We start from the raw sequence: 25267 nt of genomic DNA, 5'->3' as shown, positions 1-25267 counted from the left end.
TTAGTTAGTATTCTAATTCTATGATACTACCTGTGTTTTATATATGTGTGTGTATTTTTATTGAAATATAACCAAATAATTTTACCATCTGACAACTTGTCAGTGCTGTATTTATAACTAATAACGACTGTTTTCTCTTTGTTTCCTTTTTTATGAAATAAATAAATGTAATTGATTTATTGGTGTTGGAATTCTACAAATCAGTAGATAGCTGATGTCACTGGCTGGTTACAGAGAGACTCTGATGGACTATTGTCTCAATAGCAAAATGACTGTTTTGTGTAATCTTGGTGCTATGCAATTACAGATACATGTATCTATTGATGTGGGGAAACCCCATCCTCTATTGATGAAGGAAATCCCATCGTATATGAAGAGGCCAAGGAAAGAATGATCTAAGTCATATTTTTGTCTTTTCGCATAAAAGGCAAACAGACTTTTGGACGAGAATACTTGACGCAAACAGAACAACAAGTGGGTTTAATTTCAACTTCAAAATGATGTTTAATACGAATCATAATTACCAGTACAACAACTGACTTCAACTTTTCAGCCAAATTAAGGTCAAATAAAGGGTACAATGGACTATTTGTCCAGGAGGCCATTTCAGAAGAACCTTGGTTTGATGTAACTCTGATTGTTTTTACCTGAAATTGATTGTTCCAGAGAAAACTTATATAATTTGCTACCAGATGGCGCCATTAACTGGGGTTCTTTGAAAAGTGACTTAGATCGTTCTTCCCCTGGGCTCTTCATATATTAATCCCGGGGGAAACCCCATCATCTATTAATGGGGGAAATCCCATCATATATATTAATGGAGGAAACCATCATATCACACCCCATCATATCTATTAGCGGGGGAAACACCATCATGTCTATTAGTGGGGGGAGCCCCGTCATATTAGTGGGGGAAACCCCATCATATCTATTAATGGAGGAAACCATCATATCAAACCCTATCATATCTATTAAAGGGGAAGACCAACGATTTTCAATAAGGTTTCCATAAATAAGAAATATATATTTAGAAATAATCCCTCCTATAACATATGCAAAAAATAATTTGTAAGCGAGAAATTAATTTTTATTAATACCGGAAGTGACGTAGTTGGTTCGACACGCTCACTGGTCACTATAGTAAACATACTAATTTGGAGTAAGTTTAGCGCTGTATTTTGTGATCGTTTCGCCGTTTGGCAGAAAATCTGATGAAAGGTAATCTTTATTAGGATATTAAGAACAAGAACTTACGGTGTTTTGAAGGTATAATATACAACGCGTTTGTGTAAATTAAGTTTCTAAACTGGACACTGTGACACAATTTAAGCCACATGGCCAGCTGGATCGGTCGAAATGGTCGCTAGCCGAATAGGTCGCCAATTTGTGTTCGGTTAATATCTGTCACGTGCCAGCTATCATGTGATGTAAACAATTAGCCATGTGGCTTAAATTGTGTCACAGTGTCCAGTTTAGAAACTTAATTTACACAAACGCGTTGTATATTATACCTTCAAAACACCGTAAGTTCTTGTTCTTAATATCCTAATAAAGATTACCTTTCATCATATTTTCTGCCAAACGGCGAAACGATCACAAAATACAGCGCTAAACTTGCTCCAAATTTGTATGTTTACTATAGTGACCAGTGAGCGTGTCGAACCAACTACGTCACTTCCGGTATTAATAAAAATTAATTTCTCGCTTACAAATTATTTTTTGCATATGTTATAGGAGGGATTATTTCTAAATATATATTTATTATTTATGGAAACCTTATTGAAAATCGTTGGTCTTCCCCTTTAATGGGGGAAACCTCATCGTATCTATTAATGGGGAACATTATCATCATACCTATTAATGGGGGAACCCATCATACCTATTAATGGGGGAAACTTTATCTACAGTATGGGAAAAAAAACTATCATCATATCTATTAATGGGGTAAATCCCATCATATTTATTAGTGGGGGGACACCCCATCATATCTATTAATGGGCGGGGGGAACCTTTCTGTTAATCGGGGAAACCCATTATTTAATCTATGAGTCCATCATAGCAGAGTCCCTTTATGGTGCAACTTCGATTAAAATTAATCATAGTTATGAACTCATATTGTAAAAAAGGAAACAGTTTTTTATATAAGCTAGTCACATATATGACATCTATTGGGTTAAACAATTATTATCATTATTAGCTATGATATCATAATTATATACTAGTCTATTAATCTATGTCAATATATCACATCTTTACTCCTTTCCACTAAATATTTGGTTTGCAATATTTGTCAACAAATGCAGCAATTGAAAATGGCTGTAATATACAGCGTTTCAGTCACTAAAGTTTTAACTCTAGCCAATTAGCTCCTATATTTAATCTACATCACTAGGACGTCCATCCAATACTGTAACAGTCTGTGGATTGCCATCGAAAGTGGTGGATATTGTTTGCTTCTACCTCTAAATTAGCTCCATTGTAATTCTATGAAAACTTCAGGTCAAACTCAATATTGAAGCGACTTACATTGTCCAAATATGATGGTTAACGTTAGAAAATGGTGGCTATTGTTTGCTTCTACAGAACTGGGCTTGGTAGAATTGTACAAAATTCCTCAGGTCAAATGCAATGTCAAAGCGTATTACATGGTTCAAGTATGATGGTCTGCTTCTATGGAACTGGGCTTGTAGAATTATCAAAAGTATCTCCATCTTAACTCAATCAAAACTTCAGGCCAAACTAAATATCGAAGCAACTTACATGTAGTTTAGTTAACAATAAAGTCAGCGATTAAACTGGGTTGAAATACAGATGTGACATTATCCTCTGATGTTGGTGTACCATTATTTCAAATAATACATTATTTATACTAGTTGAAATATTGGACTCGTGTGATGATTTCATTTAAATGCACAAGCAGGGTTATTGTGTCTGTATTTTAAGTTTTTCAATGGTTTTGAACAAGATATTATGTAATATATTGAAACAACACTCGGACTAACGCCATCATGCAGTATCAATATAAATTACTAAATGTCTTGCTCTCGACCACTGAACCACACTTAATACTGACATATCGTAAGCAACTGTTATTTCTTAATTATTATTTCACTTTCTGTACTGGTAGGTTTTTTTTATAATTTATGCTTTGTTAACCAGCCTTTCTCTTTTAGATCTGTTTCTAAAAATCCCTAAAATATAAGAAAAGAAAATAGATATTTATCAGACTCAGTTATCTTGTGAAAAAATTATTGTTCATGATTTAGGCATAAGATTTAGCTTATCAGAGCCATGCAGTAGGATTCTTATTCAACAAATAAGGACAGAGGGCTTGACGAGGACAGCTGTCTAGTCGATCAGATGGGACAAAAAAAAAGGTCTTGTGTATACATTGACGTAAAAGATCCCTTGGCAGTTGGAATTCGCTATAATAGTAGGACGTAGCGCCGTCATCCTGGAAAAATGTCCTCCATCAATGCCAACTGACTTACCTTAACTGCAGCACCAACACCATTTAAGTCTAGTAAAAATGTATCATGACCATATATAGAATTCAGTTCATAAAAAGTTACTGCTGGATTTCCTAAAAAAGAGAATAACAAGTTTGATTTGATTATGTCTAGAACACATGTGAGATTTCAGGAGCCACAGTGGATCAGTGAGTAAGAAGCTTGCTCACTAACCAGGCGGTTAGTGCAGTAATGTTAGACATTAAAATATATATATTATAATCACGGCATGGGTCCTACTTTCCAGTTAATAGACATGCTACTGTACTTCTTGCAGGACAATCTACTTATTAATATTTATTACAAAAATGACCATCTCGTGATGTTGATGATTCAACGCATGAATGAATCCCATTAAAACTAAGGATAGGATGGTGCTTATCGCCTCTTCGCCTGTCACCTGAACTTCTCATGACTATGGTGGTTCAACCGCATAAATAAATCGCATTAAAACTATGAAATGAAATGGGGTTTAACATCCAACTGTTCTGCTCCGACAGGACTAATGAAGACTGGCATATGCCATACAATGTGCTATGAAGGAAATTGTGCTCAGACAGCAGCACTGGCTACGGCCTACTCTTATATTGAATTCAAACTGTCAAGGGTTCTTTTAGGTGCGAGGCAATGTGTAAACGGGACCTTGTTTTTTTTTTGATCCCATTGGAATGACTAGTCACTGTTCCTCAGCAGGCCTTCCGTCCTGCATCCAATGACAATGAAGACGGTATATTTCTTCCAGTTTTAGACACAAAGAGATGAAATCAAGAAAGCAAATATCCGAATCTATTTGATTTTTTGGTGTGGACATGGAATCAAAACTGAGAACTAACCCGATTCTTGTAATAACCTAGCAAGATGTCGTTGCTGCCATATTGGAAACAATATGTCAGTCTGAACACCGAGTATCATGGCAGGACAAACAATTCTTTTCAATGCTTCTTTAGTTGACCCAAATTCTTCTCCAATATCAAACAGATCCATAGCCTGAATAGATTCAAAACATACAGATTCCAGTAGTAGTAAAACCAATCTTATTAAATTTAAATATTTTTCTGTTCTGTTCTGAACATCTTGCTTATCCCAGTTCTAAAATTTAATGAAATACTAATAAAAAAATAATTGAGTTTAGGAATTAAATATTTTGGTATTTAATCATCCGAACGACTAGACAGCTGTCCTTATCAGGCCCTTCGTCCTGCACCACTGACAAAGGGAAACCATGCCAGAAAATCCTGATGAACTTTTTCAGCAACCTTCAGGCTAGCAAGCCAGCATCTTACTCACTGAGCCACAATGACGACTAACAACAGCAAGTGATGAACATCTTGCTATCACTACTTCCCTTTAATATACTGACCTTTGAAATATATAGTAGTGAGTTTGGATCAAATTTCGTACTGAACGACTCGCCTTGATGTTCTAGGTAACTCTCAATGGTAAACGTTGGACACAATGAAACATTCGCCGATTTTTCAATAAAATTACGTCCAAATCTTTGATCCCATTCTGGACCACTTCTGTATGTCATTGTAGCTATTTCTCTGCAAAATACGATCATTCAAATCTACATTATTTGTTTACTACACAATTATTTAATCATTTTTGAGACGAAACAAACAATTGCTATTCTTATGGTTCAGTGTGAGATGCCATACATCTGCCTACTTTACCTTTCTTCCACATCCCATAAGTGGGTAAGCAGAGGTCGGGTGTTCGATCCCTGCATTAGCCCAGAAAGTGGAGGGCCTGACAAGGAGAGCTGTCTAGTCGTTTGGATGGGACGAAAAACCGAGGTCCCGTGTACACATTGACGTGCAAGTAAAAGATCCCTTGGCAGTTGGAATAAGATATAAGAGTAGGCCGTAGCGCCGATGCCCGTGCAAAATTTCCCTCATAGCACACTGTATGGCGTATGCCCGTCTTCATTAGCCCATACTATACGAACGACCAGGTACATTTATCTTATCAGTTCATAAAGCACAACCTCTGGTAAGTAAAGACAGTCCTTGAAAAATCCTAATGGATCATCTTAGCCCTTGCTTGGATTTGAACCAAGAGCAACCTCAGTGGACAGTTCAGTCCCATGACCACTTGACTTCCACAGAACACAATCAAGACCTTAACCTCCAATAAGAGACCCTGAACCCTCACACACTTCCTGATTTAAAACTTCTGTCAGTACGAATTCTGCATGAGGCAGTGATATACAAAATAATCTGGCACCAAATGTCTATTTCTAAGTAGGTGTCTCCAGCAAGCATTGGTCTGAATGAATAAACAATATCTTTTAGATAAGATGCAATCAATTTTGACATGGTTTGGATTCTGAGCCAGTGGGTATGATTTAAAAGTTTAAAATATAGTAACGAACCTGGCTAGTTTCATACCCATTTTAGGGTAGGATCCCTTTTTATCATAATAATATCCTTTATTCCAGTTGGGATCTGACATGATACATTTTCTCTGTAAATAACGTATAGCGACAGATGATGGATGCGACTCTGCACACGATGATATTGATACAAACCTGAAATAAAATATAAAATAAAATAAATGCAACTGATATATTTTGCTTATGTTTTTGAAGAGTATTTTCTATAACTGTTATCAAACTGACTCCATAAGTATGTGAGTATTATAGTTTATTAGATTTTATTAAGTCTGGTTTAAATTTCATTATACCTGTCTATTCTCTCAGCGTAAGGTATTGACAGGTGTTATTAAATCATATTACCTGTCTATTCTCTCTGGGTAAGGTATTGATAGGTTTTATTAAATCATTACCTGGCTATTCTATCAAGGTAAGGTATTGATAGGTGTTATTAAATCATATTACCTATCTATTCTCTCAGGGTAAAGTATTGATAGGTTTTATTCAATCATATTACCTGTCTATTCTCTCAGTATAGAGTATTGATAGGTTTTATTAAATCATATTACCTGGCTATTCTCACAGGGTAAAGTATTGACTGGTTTTATTAAATAATTACCTGGCTATTCTATCAGGGTAAGGTATTGATAGGTGTTATAAAATCAGATTACCTATCTATTCTCACAGGGTAAAGTATTGATAGGTTTTATTCAATCATATTACCTGGCTATTCTATCAGGGTAAAGTGCTGCGGACATCAATGACAACATACCACCTAACGATGATCCAACAGATGCATGAAGCTGTAACATAAAAATTATACAGATACTTAGTTCAGATAGAACCGCTTCTTGCGATCAGTTGTAAAAAGAAATGAGAGAGACAGGGTCTCTAGGAGTGGAAGGAAATTAGAGAACTTAGACAAACGCATGTAATTAGTCAGACAACTCTACACCTTGCAATGTACATAGGATCGAAACCATGCCCACATACATGCACCCAAGTGATCAAGTGGTAGAAACTTTCTCGTTGATACCCAGAGGATTACCGGGTTTATACCAGGCGATCGAGTAGTAGAAACATAGCCGGTTTATACCCAGGTCATCAATTAGTACTCTACCCAGTTGTTGATGCCCAGGTGACTGATTAGTAGAAACTTACCCTGTTTATTCCCAGGAGATCGAGTAGTAGAAACTTACCCTGTTTATTACCAGGTGATAGAGTAGTAGAATTATTCCCAGGTGATCGAGTAGTAGAAACTTACCCAGTTTATTACCAGGTGATCGAGTAATAGAAACTTACCTGGTTTATTTACAGGTGATCGAGTAGTAGAAACTTACCTGGTTTATACCCAGGTGATCGAGTAGTAGGAACTTACCCGGTTTATTCCTAGGTGATCGAGTAGAAGAAACTGTGCATTCACCATATCCATTATACTGACCACAGGAAACGTTGTAGAAAATCTCTGAAATATGGTAAATATCAACTTTGATTCAAATAATTATTTCAAATGGACAAAATAGCTGCCATATGGTGACAGTAGCAGTTGGTAAATGTAAATATTGGATGCCCTTGTTTCCTTGAATATCATTAAAGAAAAGCGATACTCATACTGGTATATTACTGGATATTCAAGACTACTACAGTATTCATGGTTGTATATGACTGGACAGTCCAAATCTACTATTCCCTACACTGTCAAAATCATGTAAACAGCTCTACATATGACTGGTTATTGGAGGCTATCTATGTGACTTAGGGTGGATCTAAGCAGCAATAGTTTCAGGTAGACAAAGAGATAAAGGGTTAAAGTAGCCAAGTCTCTAACTCAATATCATCCAAAGTCTTCAACATTGAAAATACAAACTATTTGTTAATTAAATCAACATTGATCTTGTGATCTTACCGGGAAAAGATAGGCTTTTGATATCCAACATTTAAGACAAAATAAACATTTTATCATTGGTACACAAATTACATGTATGTACCATAATGCGTTTCAATGCCATTTGTAACATGGGACTCGAAGAACAAGGTTAGCCATATTCCACAAGTTATGTCAAACGGTTATGGCATATTCTTATCTGGAGAGCATGCACAATGAATACTATCGGTGTAGACTGGAATAACCAGACGCTACAGATTGCCTTTTGATTGAGACTTCTGGCGTATTTCACCGAACATAAATGATTAGAAATTACAGTAAAAACAGAAACGATTGAATGTAAATCAGTTTATATACTTTTATATTACATTATTATATGCCTTGTGTCAATACCCATTTGTGTCAATTTCTAGCTCCTAAATATTAGTGATTTAGCTACTTTAAATTACCATTATACATTTAATATTCCATTCTGAGATTAATTGAATGAATAAAATAGGCTATAACATCCTATGTTTCTGTCTCCCTAACCCAGAGGTTCCATGTTCGTTCCCTGCATTGGCTGAGAAAGTTCATCGCCACATTCCGGTGCTGTTCCCCTGTATCAGTGACGCAAAACAGAGAGCCTGGCAAACCCCATATTTTTTATTTCATATTCTACTTTTCTGCACTTATGGGACTAATAAAGACAGATCAATGCCATACAGTGTATTATGAAGTGAAATTTCGTTGAGACAGCAATAGACTTCCAACTGTCAAGGATTCTTTTATGCGTACAATGACTCCATTTTTTTGTACAATATCAACGATTAAATGCTGTTCCTTGTAATTTGAGGTTAAGATATTTTAATTTTATTACATTGCACTAGGGATGACTGACTCTTGAAAAATACTCATTTCAATGAAACACCACCATACAGTGGGCTAGGTTATCATAAACATAAAAATTAAACCATAGGCTTATACCTGATTGGTTAGTGGATTTATTGTCGATGGACCACTGGAATGAAAACAAAACTTCTACAATACAATATAAGCGGAATAAAAAAAAAGATAATAAAAGGATGAGCCATTTGCAGGAGAGATAGAAATAGGATCTGTAGATGCAGGGAGAATCAGGAAAAGAAGTACAACATAAAGCTGAAGATCAATGCACCTGATAATGCTTCAATAGGACTGAAACATTGTACAAACTTGTAAGAGATATTTTTAAAAAATGGCAACAGTGCTATATTTATCAGAGAGATGCAGTGATTCAGTGAGTATGGCACTGTTACATAATCCCTAGGAGTTCCTAGATTCCATTCTGACGTTGTGAAAAATGAGCAGTATAAAATTATTGTTTTTATAATGTTACTGTACCTGGAGCCATAGCAACCACCTAGGTTATTGGTACATATGATAAAATGTTTATTGGTATCAACAGCACACCCTGGTCCGACAAACTTCTCCCACCAACCTGGCTCAAGATTCTCCTACAGAAAAAATCTTTATTAATCAAAAGAAATGGTGTTTAACACAAACAGGTCATTTTGGGGGTGGCTAATATACACAATATTTCTTTGATTTCTACAAATTTTGGTGCAGGGAGGATGTGGAGGTAATTTAAGGATCAAGATAAAACATGCGTACAAGCTAATAGACTCTATGACAGCCATTAAGATCTAACACGCATGGTGAACGATCAGTGTCGAGTGAGACTGACAATTCTCTCCCCATTCACTTCAATGACCTCTTTTCGATCCCTGGTGTGAGTGCATGTGGCTTGAGGGCAACTTCTCAACCACATGGAATTACTCTGGGTACTCAAACAGGAAAGACGCTAAGATAATAAAATTAAAACAACTTGTCTGCGTTAAACACCACAAACAACATCTGTCGGTAAAAGATAAGGGGAAGTAATCACTATATCCATTAATAGACTACTTACAGGATGACTTTTGGCGTGAGAACTGGCAGATAAACCAGCGTGGATTAAAACAGCATTAGATTTATCTTCATTCAATTCACCCCACGTTTCGTAGGCTACCTTTAACTCGGGTAATTTACCATTGTTGTATCTCATATGGAATGGCTCGTTGGATGTAAATACTTTATAACCACCCTGAACATTCTGATAATCAGGTTCCGGACCACTTAATTTACTGAAAGTAGAAATTTTATTAATATCAATCGCTAACAAACTTGACACGTACCAGATGATTATTTAATCAGTAAAAGGCTGGGATGAGGATAAGAATGCAAAATGGTGTCACAAAATGTGGTCAACCTGTACTATCTAGATTTTAGCCACAAAATGTGGTCAGACTATACAATTTCATTCATATTATCCCAGTGGTATAGTTCTGTTCTACTCCTCTAACTAACCTCTGGATCCATTCAAGGGGTTTTCTCGAATTCAGCTTATCTGCCCTTGATTGTAGGTTGATTCAAAAAAACGTTTACCGGTACATACCAGTCTTAGCGTCATTGTTTACATTCACCATAATAATCTTAGTTGCAATAAAATGTGTGTTACTAGGGGTGTCACAATCGGAACAAAATTTGGGGTCGGGTTGTTTCTGAGGCAAAATTTGTCACTGAAGACGATTATGAGATTATTTTACTTCTGTGACGTCATTTTCGGTTGGGGTTTTTCTGATTTCCAAAATGGAAGCCAGAATTTGACGAAAAATTAATTTCCAGATAGTATGGGTGATTATCACGCAAGGTATGGCTTGTAATATATCATATATAAGGTTTTTTAGTAATTGAACTGAAAAAATAATCTCTAAAACTAGTTTCCCCAAATCCAAGATGGCGGAAATTCAAAATGGCGGCTAAAATTTACCTAAAATGGCTGATTTGTCAGATAAAAGTCATTTCACTCTTTGATATGATTTATAATATGTAATTTAAAGGATTTTCAGTGTCACTAAACTTAAAATTAATCTAAATATAACGGGGTTCCAAAATCCAAGATGGCGGAAATTCAAAATGGCGGCCAGAATTTCCCTAAAATGGTCGATTTTTCGGATAATCGTCATTTTTAAGTTTGATATAGCTACCATCTTATGGAGACATAATGTGTGGTGCATTTACGGTCTTATAAAGCTCTATTCTTACATAAAGAATTCTTGATTCGCACGGAAGTGTTTTAGCCGTGATCATTTTAAGTCATGCTTATGCCAAGATCTGGGTAAGTGTTAATTTAACTAGATATCAGAAAAGTACCACGTTTTCATAAATGTACTCTTTAGATAAATTGTACAATATTTATCAGTTCACTAGTTACCTGTTGACCTTTAACATCACACTTAGATCCTGTACGCTTTGTGTCTTACAGTCAATACATGTCATGAAGAACTCTTTAGACATAATTTCGTTTATAATACTTTACTCGTTTCTATTGAGTTGTTTAGCAGAAGTAACCCATGACAACAATATGTTGAGACGACTACGTAACAGAATAGGACGATTCAATGTTATTAAAATGACACAATGACAATTTTAATTTTATTACCAACCCTTTCACAATATTTGAATGAAATATCTCACACAGGGTGTTAATCTGTTTTCAGTTTCTATTCCAATTCAATAAAACATTTAAAACATTTAATACATGTCTTGGCTTGATTCATTATTTACAATTTAATACGTTAATCGTGTATTTTAAATAATACAGTTCAAGAGATCAAAACATTTCCGAATTTATACATTCAACATTACACGTAGACCTAAATGTATTTTTCAAATACGTGTATAAACATTTATATGAAATATATTATAAACAGATATGCTATGACCAGCGTTGCCATTATCTTTATTATTCGACTGGAAAACTCCTGTCATTCACTCTGTCGTTCGACTGATCCATCATTCACGTTGTCATTTCCGAGTCTGAAATTTGGGGTATAGGGGTAGCTCATACCGGGGAGTAACATAGGCCAGGTGGCGTTAGTCTACCACTTCCGGTTTCGGAGTTATGACCCCCGAGCGAAGCCGGGCATTCTTCTAGTATATAAATAAATATATAAATAAATCATCTTCATGGTCATCATCATCGTCATCATCATCGTCATCATCACTATTTAACACCAATCATCGTCGCCTGACAATTACCTTATCTATTCAAAGCGCTTGTTTAGTTTTAAATACTTGTGAACTTTACTAAAACTCACTTTGTTGAACGGGTTACTTTCGTTGGTATCGCCATATAGGAACGCTTTTGTATTTATGGATTTAAATGGGAGGGTATTTAATGTTGAGATACGCTGAGACGAATAATTTGGGCAGTGCAGAAAATAATGGTCGCTGTCTTCTTGAGTATGACCACAACTGCATGTCGGGTTATGTGAAATATGCATTAAAAATCTATGGAAGTTTAGAGCACTTTTACAATTACGAAGTCTGGAATGTATAATCTGAAATTTACGTTCTCCATAGTAACATCTTACTGACATCAATAAATACAAAAATATAAAATGGCTGATTTGTCAGATAAAAGTCATTTCACTCTTTGATATGATTTATAATATGTAATTTAAAGGATTTTCAGTGTCACTAAACTTAAAATTAATCTAAATATAACGGGGTTCCAAAATCCAAGATGGCGGAAATTCAAAATGGCGGCCAGAATTTCCCTAAAATGGTCGATTTTTCGGATAATCGTCATTTTTAAGTTTGATATGGCGAGTGATATGCGATTTAAAGGGTTTTCTGTGTCACTCAACAACCTCAAAAGAAGAGTTTCCAAAATCCAAAATGGCGACCAGAATTTCCTAAAATGAACGATTTTTCAGATAATCGTCATTTTTTCGGTTTTGTATGGCTTGTAATAATGTCCTTTATTAGGTTTTCAAAGTCCACGAACTTGAAAATAACCTCAAAAATGAATTTTGAAAATGAATATTACCTCAAAAATGAATTTTGAAAATGAATATTACATCAAAAATGAATTTTGAAGATGGTAGATGATTGCTTAAAAATACAACAGGACAATCGTGAATTTTCCTATGGGATTGGCTTGTAATAGCAAAGAGTAGTAGTTATTTTGATGGTAACTGGAACTGTTATACTGGATCTCACATAAACAAGATTTAATATTATTCCAGCAAAACAGTGAGGTATATATATCCAGTTGTTAAGAATTTATCTATTGTTTATTCAGAAATGGTTCGAAATAGTGGTTCAGTGAGTAAGACTCGCTAAGAACGAGATCTGGGGTTCGATCCCTATGTTTGCTGAAAAAGTACCTTAGGATTTTCCAGTGTGGTTTCTCCTTGTCAGGATGCAGCACCGGGGGCTTCTCGAGAAACCAGGTTTATATGTACACGTTGACGTGCGCATACAAGAACCCTAGACAGTTGGAATTAGAAATAAGAGTACACCATAGTACCACTGTCTGGGCCAATTTTCCTCATAGCACACTGCTTGACGAATATCAATATTTATTAACTTTTGTTCAGAAGACTTATGTCCGGAAACCGTTTGTGGTATCATCTAGACAGATGAATTCATATTTGTCAGTCATGTATTTCATAAAGTGAAAAGTGTAAAATGAATCATCGAAGTCTCTGTGTCCGCAACTTGTGTGGTATGGTATCCACAGATCATATTCGTCTGTAATGTAATGCACACCAAGTTCTAAGTTAAAAATAATCATCACGAAAATAATTGGAAATGCATTTACGACTAGGTATCCTAAAAGTCATCCCCCACGATTTCCTCTTTTCTTATGTGTTGTTCTTACATGTAGAACTTGTTGTGAAATACGTAACTGACGAAAATGACCTGTGGATACAACATCTAGACGATACCACAAAAGTTACTGGACACGGAGTCTTCGATGCAAAAACGGACCACATTACCATTTCTGAACGAATAGGAGAACTTAAATTCTTAACGACTGGATATACCACAAATGATTCTCACTCCGGTAAAATGGTGCAAGGACAAAGGAGATGAAATTAAAAATGCGTCAGTTGGCCCCGTTGTATTGTTATGGGGGTTTTATGCATAAAAACAATTAAGCTACATTTATTGTGTCTTAAGGTTAAATTCTTTGAAATTCTAATTAGCTGACTGGTAAGTTCTGCACATGGTTTATTTATTGACAGGTAGATTCCTGGGTCAGGTCAAATTAAGTTGCCCTTAAAAAAGTATTACAATTTGCTATTATAAACCAATCCAAGAGAAAGATTGATGATTGTCCCTTTTTTTTCTGAAACAATCATCTTCAATTATCAAATTCAGAGAGAAAGAGAGAGAAATGGGGTTTAACGTCCACTCGGCACAAACTAGGTCATTTCGGGACTAACATATGGTTTAATTTTATTTACATAATTGGCTTGTGCGTAGGGGTCTTTAGCAGTGGGAGGAAACCAGAGGACCCGGAGAAAACCCACGAGGTTGGACAGGCGACCCTACTCCTTGCCACGTACAACCGGGGATTCAAATTCACGCCAGTCGACTCAATGACAGACTTTATGATACAGCACGCGCATGCTAACCATTCAGCCATCCAACCCCCCTATCAAATTCAGTGACTCTGAAAACTTAATAGAGGACATATTACAAGCCATATCAAAACAGAAAATTGACGATTATCTTAAAAATTGATCAATTTAGAGAAAATCTGGCCGCCATTTTTTTAATTTCCGCCATCTTGGATTTTGGAAACTCTATTTTAGATTGATTTTAAGTTCAATGACATTGAAAACCCTTTAAATTACGTGTTACAAACCATATCAAAGAGTGAAATGACTTTTATCTGACAAATCGGCCATTTTAGATAAATTTTGGTTGACATTTTGAATTTCCGCCATCTTGGATATTGAAAACTCTTTTTTTCTTTAGATTAAGGTAGATTCCTGGGTCAGATCAAATTCAGTTGCCCTAAAAAAACTATTACAATTTGCTATTATAAACCAATCCAATAGAAAGATTGGTGATTGTCCCTTTTTTTTCTGAAACAATCATCTACAATTATCAAATTCAGTGACTCTGAAAACTTAATAGAGGACATATTACAAGCCATATCAAACAGAAAATTGACGATTATCTTAAAAATTGACCAATTAAGAGAAAATCTGGCCGCCATTTTTAATTTCCGCCATCTTGGATTTTGGAAACTCTATTTTAGATTGATTTTAAGTTCAATGACATTCAAAACCCTTTAAATTACGTATTACAAACCATATCAAAGAGTGAAATGACTTTTATATGACAAATCGGCCATTTTAGATAAATTTTGGTCGACATTTTGAATTTCCGCCATCTTGGATTTTGAAAACTCTTTTTTTCTTTAGATTAATTTTAAGTTCAGTGACAGTGAAAACCCTTTAGATTACATATTACAAACCAAATCAAACTGTGAAATGACTTTAATCTGACAAATCGGCCATTTTAGGTAAATTTTAGCCGCCATTTTGAATTTCCGCCATCTTGGATTTGGGGAAACTAGTTTTAGAGATTATTTTTCAGTTCAATTACAACAAAAACCTTATATATGATATATTACAAGCCATACCTTGCATGAAAATCACCCATCCTATCTGGAAATTCATTTTACGTCAACTTTTGGCGGCCATTTTGGAAATCAGACAAACCCCAACCGAAAATGACGTCATAGATAAAAAAAAATTCTAAAAATCGTGTTCAGCTAGCAATTTCGCCTCTGGAAATTGCTGGCCTGAAATGATTTGTAAAAAAAATGTCTTATTGTGACACCCCTAGTGTTACTTCCTTTCACCTGCTCAATTGGTCGATGAAAAGAGCAGAAGTATCAAGGGCAGGTAATTTGAAAGGACCAAGGGATTAGTGGAGTAGAATGGAACGATATCAATGGGAATACCGAGTATGATACAATATAGATTCTTTTGTCAATGGTGGTTAGTGTTATGTTTTAATGCACACGCCATAGATCATAGGAAAAATGCCAAACAATTTTAAATAATATAAAATCATACTTTCTAGTTAGACAAGGAAAATCTGTTTCTAAGCCTCGGAAATCAGCATCGGTGTTTGTTTCATCTGATGTAAACTCAGGATAACATGGTGTATCAAGTTGTGGGAGGTTGAAATCAGGTTCAACATCCTTTTCTCTTTGGTACAAGGTTTTCGATTGGCTAATACTTCTTGTTGAGATTTTCAAAACATTTAATTCACCACACGATAATCCATTTAGAAAAAATTTAAAAATCTGTCCTTTGTTCATTTTGAATTTTTTTTTCACATCAACTGATTTGATGATTCAAATTTCTGTACATTTCAGGAATTCTGTTTTCTGTCAATTAATCTGAGTTTTTTAAAAAAATGTTCTAATAAACCAAACAAAGAAATGAATCATACAATTGCTCTACACATCATTTCAATTAAACTGAAATAAAAGAAGAAAAAAAACTATCATTATTTTCTCATATATTTCAATTTCTAGTTAATTTTGAAATTTTTTCTTAAACCTGTACTATACCTGCCAGCCTCGGCATAAGGCAACTGTTACAGACTTGGTCAGGCACAGATTTTATCGCACAACATTTTTATTATAACAAAAACGATGTGTGATAATCTGTGTCTAACAAAGTCTGTGACAGGTACCTTATGACCAGGCTTGTATACCTGTCTCTATACGGTAAATCTGGATTGACTAATGGTGGAGCTATATATATATATACAGTACTCAGTAGCCTGAGGAACAGCCTAGAAAGCAAACTAAAAAAAACTCTTTCTGGTATCTATAAATCATTAGACCGTTCACTACTCACTGATATGACTACTCAATGAATTAATACACACAACATACTGTTATAAATAGGTCGACTTGAGTTACAGCTGTCTCATGAATGTAACATGTCATCAGGTATTTCTCATTTAAAGTAACAGTTTAAAGGAGCTAAATCTCCTGACAACAATTGGTCAGCAACCAGTATGGCTTTTTCAACTAGAGCTAACTCATATTTAGCAGTTTAATAACAACAGAATAAAAAAAACATTATTTATGTCCCCGGCACATATTATATTCTCAAGGTATGGATCAGATTGAAGGGCGTGGATCAGTAAGGGGGAGGGTGGGTAAATTCTGGATTGGAAGTACCGGTATCTTATTAAAGATATATTATGGGAAATTAGATAAAGAGCTGGCAGTTGTCAGTCAAATTGATCCACTCTGAGCCGATATTTTAGCGATTGAATTTTCGGTCTAGCCTCGATCATCATTACTAAAGTCGGTACGATAGAAAACAAAGTCTTGATTATCCATTTCATGATTAAATCATGAATGAAAGTTTAGCAGCAAATCGGATCGTAATCCAGTAAATATCGCAGGCTAGCGTTGACATCGAGAGTTAATTATGGTCTGGATAAATTAATGTCTAATTAATAATTTAGATAACATTTCAAGCCTAAAGAAAGACATGCAAATAGGCAGATTTAGCTCTTGCATAATGTATATTTAATAATATAAAAAATATTAGATAGGCCTGTTAGGGCTTGTATTTTTATAAAAAACATGAAAATCAGTCAAAGTTTAGGAATTTGAACTAAATTAATTAGTAAAATGTGCACTTATAAGTAAATGCCAATCACCATTTCAACACACAACCTTTTGGAGCAATTTCTTTAGCAATTCTTACTCAAAACATAAATATTTTCTGGAGGAATTCCCACTTTAACATCCATTTATTTATAAATCACTTATCAACATTGCACTTCGGTCAAAGGTTATTTGTTTAGAACAAGAATTACAATGTGTATGTGTTCTAATATTTGCCCAAAGCATGGTGACTGTATGGACTGTAAATTTCCCCAGTTGCCCTGTTAATATATTTTTGGTCTTGGCAATTGTTAGAGATAAAGCGCATGGATTGTAAATTTCCCCTGTACATAAATAAGATAATTGTAAGAGATAAAAAAGCTTCCAGGATATATAACAGCACAACATAATACAAGTAGGCCTATGCCGAAAGAACACTTACAGATGCCAAAACTCTAACTCAATATTTTCCATAAAGTTTGGAATTAAATAATCGAATTAAAAATTATTATTAATTATTGATGTTATCTTGCCATAATTAGTCTACTGCCATGAAAATATGGGATCCCGATTCCCGGCATCCAATATTCAAAGAAAATAGCCATACACGCCCCAGGAAAATCAGTCTTGACCTACTTACAAACAAAGATTGCTTTGTCACGATGACTCTTATTTGTTGGACATTTTTTGTTGTTGTTGACATAATGATACAGTGATACAGTGCATGACGATAGTGCATGATATTCACCTGTATACAAAATATAGGCTACATGTAATTGATTAAATGAATTGTGACGTACAACTTCAACTCTTGTGGCTAATTCATACATTAGCACCACATACCAAACTATTGCAATGAAACTTTGTACTTGTTTATCCTCGGAAGTTTAATATAAATCGCTTGTTATCTGTTAGCTGTCCTTGACGTGTGAAGCAAATCTTATGTCAATGACCTGATATTCTCTACTTGCGGTTTGGCTAAAGGGAGGTGATTCTGTTTTCAACTTCCTGTGGAAGTTCATCCGAAAACGTTCAGTAGATATTTGCACGACTTTTCCACAAACTTTTGACTGGCTTTGACGCAAGTATAGTGATATACAACTAGATCTTAACGAAGGTAATGTATCCAAGGTTACGGATTCATTGTAATTTGATCGATGTGTAAAAATTTAAGTTTTAGAATCTTTGGTAATTGAAAATTTACCAGAGTTGCTCCCCCTTGTCTTTTTTGGCTAAACTGTAAGTAGAATTCTAATAATGTGCCATCTGGAGCGCTTTTGCAACAATCACGGCAATATTCCTGTAGTGATAGTGTCAGTGGTTGCCGGTCCATTATGCTCTTTAGTTCACGATATCTGGCATCTGCATGACCATATCACTCTGGTACAGTAGCCTATATTTTGGCCATTTCATTGACCAAATTCAGACCAAAGCGAAAGCCTGCAAAGGCCTGAAAGGGGCAAAGGCATATTGCATTGAATCATTGATTGTCTGAAATATCTGAAGTAGGCTATTATCGACACCATTGCCTCTCATAGCTTTTTATAACACCTCATTGAGTCAAGCTTGTATATGACAAAGAGTATGGTCACAGTTTTTCTCTGGGTCCTCAGGTTCCTTCCACGCCCCAGGACTAAAGACCCCTACTAGTACTAAGTGTAAAATTGAACCACATGTTAGTTCTGAAATGACAAAGTTTGTGTTAAGTTGATGTTATGCCCCATTTCTCACTTTCTGTATGACAAGGTGTTTCTCTGTATCCTCCCATTGCTATTGAAGACTCCTAATAAGTGCAAGTGAATTATAGAAATAGACTTGAACCATATGTTAGTCCCAAAATGACCTAGTTTGTGTCAGTGGATGTTAGACTCTCTCTCTCTCTCTCTCTCTCTCTCTCTCTCTCTGAACCCTTTGAACATGAGTGACCAACCATGAGGTGAGTATTGTTGGAGATAAACCCAGAAAGTTGCGTGGTGTCCCGAATACAAGCTACTAGTTCATTTGTTTTCATTTTCATATGGACAGCAGATGTCTAATTGGTCCCAGAAACCCAGCCAGGGCCAGATTAAGATGCACAGAAGCCCTAAGCAATTAAAAGATTTAGGTGCCTCCATGTAGGCTATGTAATTCAAAATGTAAACAATATCGAAATAAACTGTGAAATAAATTTTTATTTTTCAAAATGAGATTTTATAGTCGATATGCCATTATTGCATGTAATTTAGACAAAGCAGGTAGAGTATCTGCAAACCATTCACAGACTGATAAGCAGTTCATGGGTTAACATTTTCAGTTATCTTTTGTTAAAATTAAACAATAATTTAAGTTTCAGGAAAAATATCCAGGCAGCATATTTAATTATGGGGAAAACTTGTGATAAGATAAAGAAATTTATTGAGGATGATCGACCCCAGAAATTAAAGTCGTACCTGATTGAACACCGGATTGGTATTGATGATTACACGTTTAATAAAGGACAAAATCTACTCCATTACAGCGTTAAAAAATCTTCTCCTGGTGTCCTCGGGTAAGTAATGACGCTTGTTTGAAATTAGACGTTGGATATTATTGAGAGATCAGCCTACAGTCGGCATTATCCCAGTGGGAGCAGAACAGTAGGATGTTAAACCCCATTTCGTTTAATTTGCTTGTTAAATGAAATTCAAGGCCCAATATTCACAATCAAGGTTTGAATTAGGCACCAGTCCGTCCAAAATGAACACCAAAAAATACTGCTGCTCATGTGAGGTCCATCTTTCTAACCATACAAGCAACGCAAACAGCGGCTGATGATTTTGGTTTTCATCAAGAATTTACATTCTTTTCTAGATTTACATACTTCTAAATGATTAACATTTCTTTCACCATTGAATGTATTTTTAGAAGAACCTGTGTTTTACTGGGAGGACCTATATAAACTGTTGCCAAGTTTCAAACACTGCCTGTTCCCAATATTTGGTAATATTTAAATAAGAAATTGATGTGTCTTTGTTTCGAAAAGTGTATTTAAATTTTGTAGCCTGTCTTACCAATATTAAGTGAATATATAATTTTTTGTTTTCCAGCTATTTATTACGTATGGATTTTGACGTACGAAAACGAAACAGTAAAGGACAAACAGCTCTCGACATCGCCATCAGAAAATCCAAAAAATCCAAAAAATCAACCGCTATCAAAAGTATGTACAATATATCAAATAACTTTATAAAAAATTTGTAATTTCCTGAGTGACTGAAACTCAACATTATTGAACATTACTACTGCTTTATATTTGCGAACATGTAATAGAACCCTTGGAAGTTTAAATTTGATGTAAGAGTAGGCCATAGGGTCGCTGTCCGGGCAAAATTTCCCTCATAGCACACTGTATGGCGTATGCCCGTCTTCATTAGCCCAGTTGCAGGAGAAAAGTAGGATGTTAAACCACATTTCATTTCATTTATATTTGTGATGATTCACACCCATCTGATATCATTCCTTAGCATTGTTTAGGGGCATAGATAACCAACAGTTACTAACAGAAAGAACCTTGGGTTTTTTTTTCAATGTGAGCCCCTCCTTTTTCGATGATTGAATTTGTAGAGCTGACAAAGAAAATGTGACTTAGTGGCTCCCGTGGGGTGGAAAGCCAGGAACAACACTTGTTTTTCATGCAAATTAGACAAACAAATGAATTTGATAAAGATTCAGAAGAATTGCCACTGTCCAGACAAAATTCTCCCCCTTGCTTTGCCAATGTGATTGGTTTCTGACAATACTGTAAAAAAAAACCCTCAGGTTTTCCCATCAAAAATCAATCCTATTTAATTCTGATGTGTTTTCAGTTTACCAAGAGATTGTGGTACCATTGGTAGATTATTATCAACATGATGGTCAACATTTCAAATTACCGACAAAAATTAAAATTAAATTAAAAGAATTACAAGAAAAATTATTCCACCAACATGAACAAGTAAGAGATTTCAAACAATATTATCTTTGACAATACTATCCTATTGAAGAATAATAATGTTTCATTTTTGATTTTGTAAATGTCTTTTATTGAAAATGTATTTTTGTTACTGTACTGATTATTGTTATTAGGCAACACAAATAAAATAAGTTGTTTCTCGGGCACCGCCGGCCTATTTATTAGTCTTGATGAAAAATAAAAAATATGTAACGCCCGCCCGAACATCGATAAGCAAGTCATAAAAATAATATGCCGCATGTACCTACATGCGTCATACGTGTATATCCATTCAAATGTATTAAACTGATCCAGATGTAAATGCTCATTTACGGGTCTTTTTTTATTGATATCGAAAGAACCTCCATTTTTGTATCACATGATTTTAATTACCTCCCCTGGTGAACTAGAATTTGATTCATGTTCAACACCGAAAGTCATTGACAACAATGCAATGTATTTCAATCATTAGATATTAATCGGCTCATTATTGCCGGCTTCAGTCGGTCCATGTTTGAAAAATCCTACTGATAAAACAAGGAATCGTAGAACAGGTTAATTATTACTTGTGGCTACGAATACGACACGATGATAGTCACCATACCTCAGTCAGAATTTGGGTCATTAGCACATTTAACGGTAGTTTTGATAATCCGGAAAATAATAATTGGATTACACATTTGATGGTTTTACTGACCAGTTGTTAGTTAAATTTAAATAGTCATTCGATATAACCCCAGATAGAACACCGAACATCATGAGAAACACACCGAATATCCTGAGAAACAGTCATTTCCCGAATCCCGATGACACGTGACATGCATTGGTTGGAATTAGGTCAATAATTATAAACCAGCGATACTAGATTTAGTTCTAAGTGTCGTTTACCGTGATGATTATTTTTGATACACATGCTGACAGAGGCTTACTCTTTAAAATATTGTCGTTATTATGGACGGCTATTAATAGTCGTACAGAATTTTATTTTAAACCAATTTCAATTATGTTTGTCACCATTACCATTAGTAAGCTACATTACGTGAATTAAATATGGAAAATTATTTTCCTTTCAGTCAGTGTTCAGTGTTTGAGACTTGAGTAGACTTGATTTTTGGGTTTATGTTCTAAGTATGTACAATATATAACTGAAAGCAAAACCATAGACAAGTAATGACTTTCTCATTAAAAAAAAAAAAAAAAAATACAAATTTTATTTTGCACCATCCTCTAGCCAGCAATGGGGTAAAAAAAAAAAGAAACCGCCCACCCCCCCCTACAGTTTCAGCTGTCAGTTGCCCGAGAAACAAGACATTTATTTTGTGTAGCCTTACCATGGCGATTTTGTTATGGCAATTCTTGTTATGATGATGTTCAAATCTACTTCAGAATTCCAGTCATCATATGAAGGTAGATAACTCTAGATTGTCGTCTACATCTGAATCAGAGACAGATGAAGACATGGAGGATGAGAAACGATGGAATGAGAAAATAGCAGAGGAAAATGACGATGAATATATGAGTTCGTGGGGAAATTATGAAGAAGGTATACCACACACACACCACACGACCTTATAGCTAGCTGTAAATAGTGATTGGCTGACTATTGGATAAAATTCTAGTTGGGTTGTCTTGTTAACACAAAAACTGCCCAAAAATCTCTCCTCAGAATTCACACGAAGAGTTTTGGCATACCTACGAATTAGTCTACAGAGTGCTATTCACGTGGCTTGGACGATTTGAGGTGGCCATTCAAACAGTAGTTTAGGCTGGTTTCAGGCTGTAAAGGGACAAGATGGATAACTTTTCTCTAATTTTCTTCAAGGAACTGAGGAAGTAAATATTTACATGTACCAAGCACTAAAGGGTTAATGTCTTGAGGATATATCAGCAGTCAGTTACATGACAAATAAACACTTTAAATAAGGCCATTAAAATATTGTGGTCCCAATTTTATAAAGCATTCTCAGACTTAAGTTAAGAATTTACTCAACTTTAAGTCACTGTTTATGAGAAATAGCCTTGATCCAGAAACACAAAACTTTGCACATAGTTTCTTATTGATGCATTTGATACATTAAAACAACAAAAGTTTTATAACAGGCTATTTTTGAGTTAAAATAAGTCAAATAATTTTGAGTAAATTCTTAACTTAAGTCTTGAGAATGCTTTGTGAACTCGGGCCTGGTTGTCATAAGGCTTTAAATGTTACAAAATTGGTGATAAATATTGTTATTGGTGAATATCTCACTCTATAAAAACTTGCAGGCTATACCAGAATAACATAACTCAATGTTTATTCTTTGAATACCCTATGTCTATAAGCCCTCTCCATGGGTTGAGCTCAAGTGATCGTTTCACTGTGGAACATGCTGTATTGATTGGAATGCAATCAAGTTCTGTCAGAGTTATGTCAGTACTGAAAACACATTATGGTGTAAACAGAATTGTGACGTGATCTAACGATTCCGCTGTGTTGATTGGTCTTGATAGTATCAGTTTGCACATGCCTTGTCACCCCAATTCTCATGTTTACTTGACTGACACTTTTCGAGGGATAAAAAGAAAATGATTTCAGATTGCTCGGTCAAGTATCCCCTTGTGGTGTGAGCAGAATCATGACTCAATCCAACCTCTCACCACACAAGGGATTGATGGAATTCAAATCACCACCCAAGGGATCAAGGGAATTCAATTCCAGATTGATCAATCGATCGATTATCTCTTCCCTATATTTTGTCTCCACGGCTGGGATCGTTTTATTATTATTTTCAATTATTTTACAGATTTCTGTGATGAGGGCGAAAAGGAAACCTATGACCAATGGACGAGTAGGATACACTGTGAACATAAATTAAAACAACAAGCCAATAGATTCCATCCTTACAACAACACATCACCTAAATCAACCGATGGTACGAATTCCAAGACTGATGCCATTTTAAACGACAAAAAATCGAAACAAAAAATACGTGAAGAGAATCTGAGACAGAAGCGAGTAGAGCTGGAAAAAATATTTGCAGAAAAACAACTAAGAATCCGAGAAATATCACGTCAGGAGAAAAAATATAAATATGAAGAGAAATATACAAAATTTTTACAAACTAAAGGTGAAGGACAAATAAAATATAACGACATTCCTTGGCCTTTTAAGACAAAACTTTCAGAGATAACAGACATTTTATTTTGTGATTTTAACGACAAAAACAGTGATTCGTATCGTAAATATTTACGTGAACAACAAGTTCGCTGGCATCCGGATAAGTTCCGACAAAATTTTGTTGAATTTCTGGCTGAAGAAGAGAAAGAGGAAATCTTAGATAGAGTGACAGAAATTTCTCAGTATTTAAATAAATTGACTGAAAAATAATATTTGTAGTAATTGATGTGAATTTATGTATTATTGAGCCTATTTATTTATTTGAATATTTATTTTTACTGAGTTTAAGATTTAAAAAGTTTAATAAAATTATTGGTTTTATTTATATTCAATACAGATTTAAGATCACCGAGAAGTTATACATGTAGTACATCCTGTTTGTTTGCAAGTCAAATGGGGTTTACAGTCCTCCTTTATTGGCTTCATCCAGGCTAAAGAAGGCAGGCACAGTGCGATATAAGGGAAATTTTGCAGGACACCAGCTCTACAACTTACTTTTAGTTCGAAATTCCAACTGTTATGTCTTTTGGTGTCTTTTTTTTGTTTTGTTTTTCTTAGGGGGTTGGATGGCCAATCATTAATATGTGTGTGTTGCATCATCAGGTCTGTCATTGAGTCAAGTGATTTTGATTCCCTGCTTGATGTGACAAGCAGTAGGATCACCTGTCCAACCTTCTGGGTTTTCTCCTGGTCCTCCGGTTTCAAGCGAATTGTTAAAATAAAATCGAAACCATATGTTAGTCCTGAAATGACCTTGTTTGTGCCAAGTGGATGTTAAACCCCATCTCTCTCTCTCTCTCTCCCTCTCTCTCTTTTGTTTTTTTTTTCTCTCTCTCTCTCTCTTTCTCTCTCTCTCTCTCTCTCTCTTTTGTTTTTTTCTCT

General features: G+C 35.1%; 2 protein-coding genes across 10 annotated transcripts; one reads left to right on the top strand and one right to left on the bottom strand.

Moving 5' to 3' along the window:
• Nucleotides 1-2119: 2119 nt before the first annotated feature.
• LOC126816499 (uncharacterized) lies at nt 2120-18234 on the bottom strand. 6 transcript variants are annotated; one of them, XM_050543122.2, is made up of 12 exons: nt 18123-18234; nt 15718-16127; nt 9699-9912; nt 9131-9243; nt 8735-8768; nt 7262-7348; nt 6607-6686; nt 5884-6039; nt 4870-5053; nt 4343-4496; nt 3492-3583; nt 2120-3191 (listed from the first exon to the last, which is right to left on the bottom strand). In XM_050543122.2, the coding sequence occupies exons 2-12, from the start codon at nt 15963-15965 to the stop codon at nt 3135-3137; spliced, it is 1419 nt and encodes a 472-aa protein (XP_050399079.2). In that variant the 5' UTR covers nt 15966-16127; nt 18123-18234; the 3' UTR covers nt 2120-3134. The 6 variants fall into 6 exon arrangements, with proteins under 6 accessions (XP_050399079.2, XP_050399067.2, XP_050399097.2 ...); XM_050543110.2 differs by having other exon boundaries at nt 18080-18225; XM_050543140.2 differs by lacking the exon at nt 18123-18234 and adding an exon at nt 17920-17939.
• Nucleotides 15622-24712, top strand: LOC126816535 (NF-kappa-B inhibitor-like protein 1). Of its 4 annotated transcripts, none has more exons than XM_050543174.2 (6): nt 15622-15639; nt 19606-19806; nt 20345-20457; nt 21104-21231; nt 22615-22771; nt 24012-24712. In XM_050543174.2, exons 2-6 carry the CDS (start codon nt 19640-19642, stop codon nt 24593-24595), a joined length of 1149 nt encoding a protein of 382 aa, XP_050399131.2. In that variant the 5' UTR covers nt 15622-15639; nt 19606-19639; the 3' UTR covers nt 24596-24712. The 4 variants fall into 4 exon arrangements, with proteins under 4 accessions (XP_050399131.2, XP_050399150.2, XP_050399159.2 ...); XM_050543193.2 differs by lacking the exon at nt 15622-15639 and adding an exon at nt 18259-18396; XM_050543202.2 differs by lacking the exon at nt 15622-15639 and adding an exon at nt 18265-18396 and having other exon boundaries at nt 19612-19806.
• Nucleotides 24713-25267: the final 555 nt, after the last annotated feature.

Source organism: Patella vulgata, chromosome 1 (assembly GCF_932274485.2).
Source record: "Patella vulgata chromosome 1, xgPatVulg1.2, whole genome shotgun sequence".
NCBI lineage: Eukaryota > Metazoa > Mollusca > Gastropoda > Patellidae > Patella > Patella vulgata.
The sequence above is the reverse complement of the archived record's forward strand: the minus strand, read 5'-3'. Positions and strand labels throughout refer to the sequence as shown.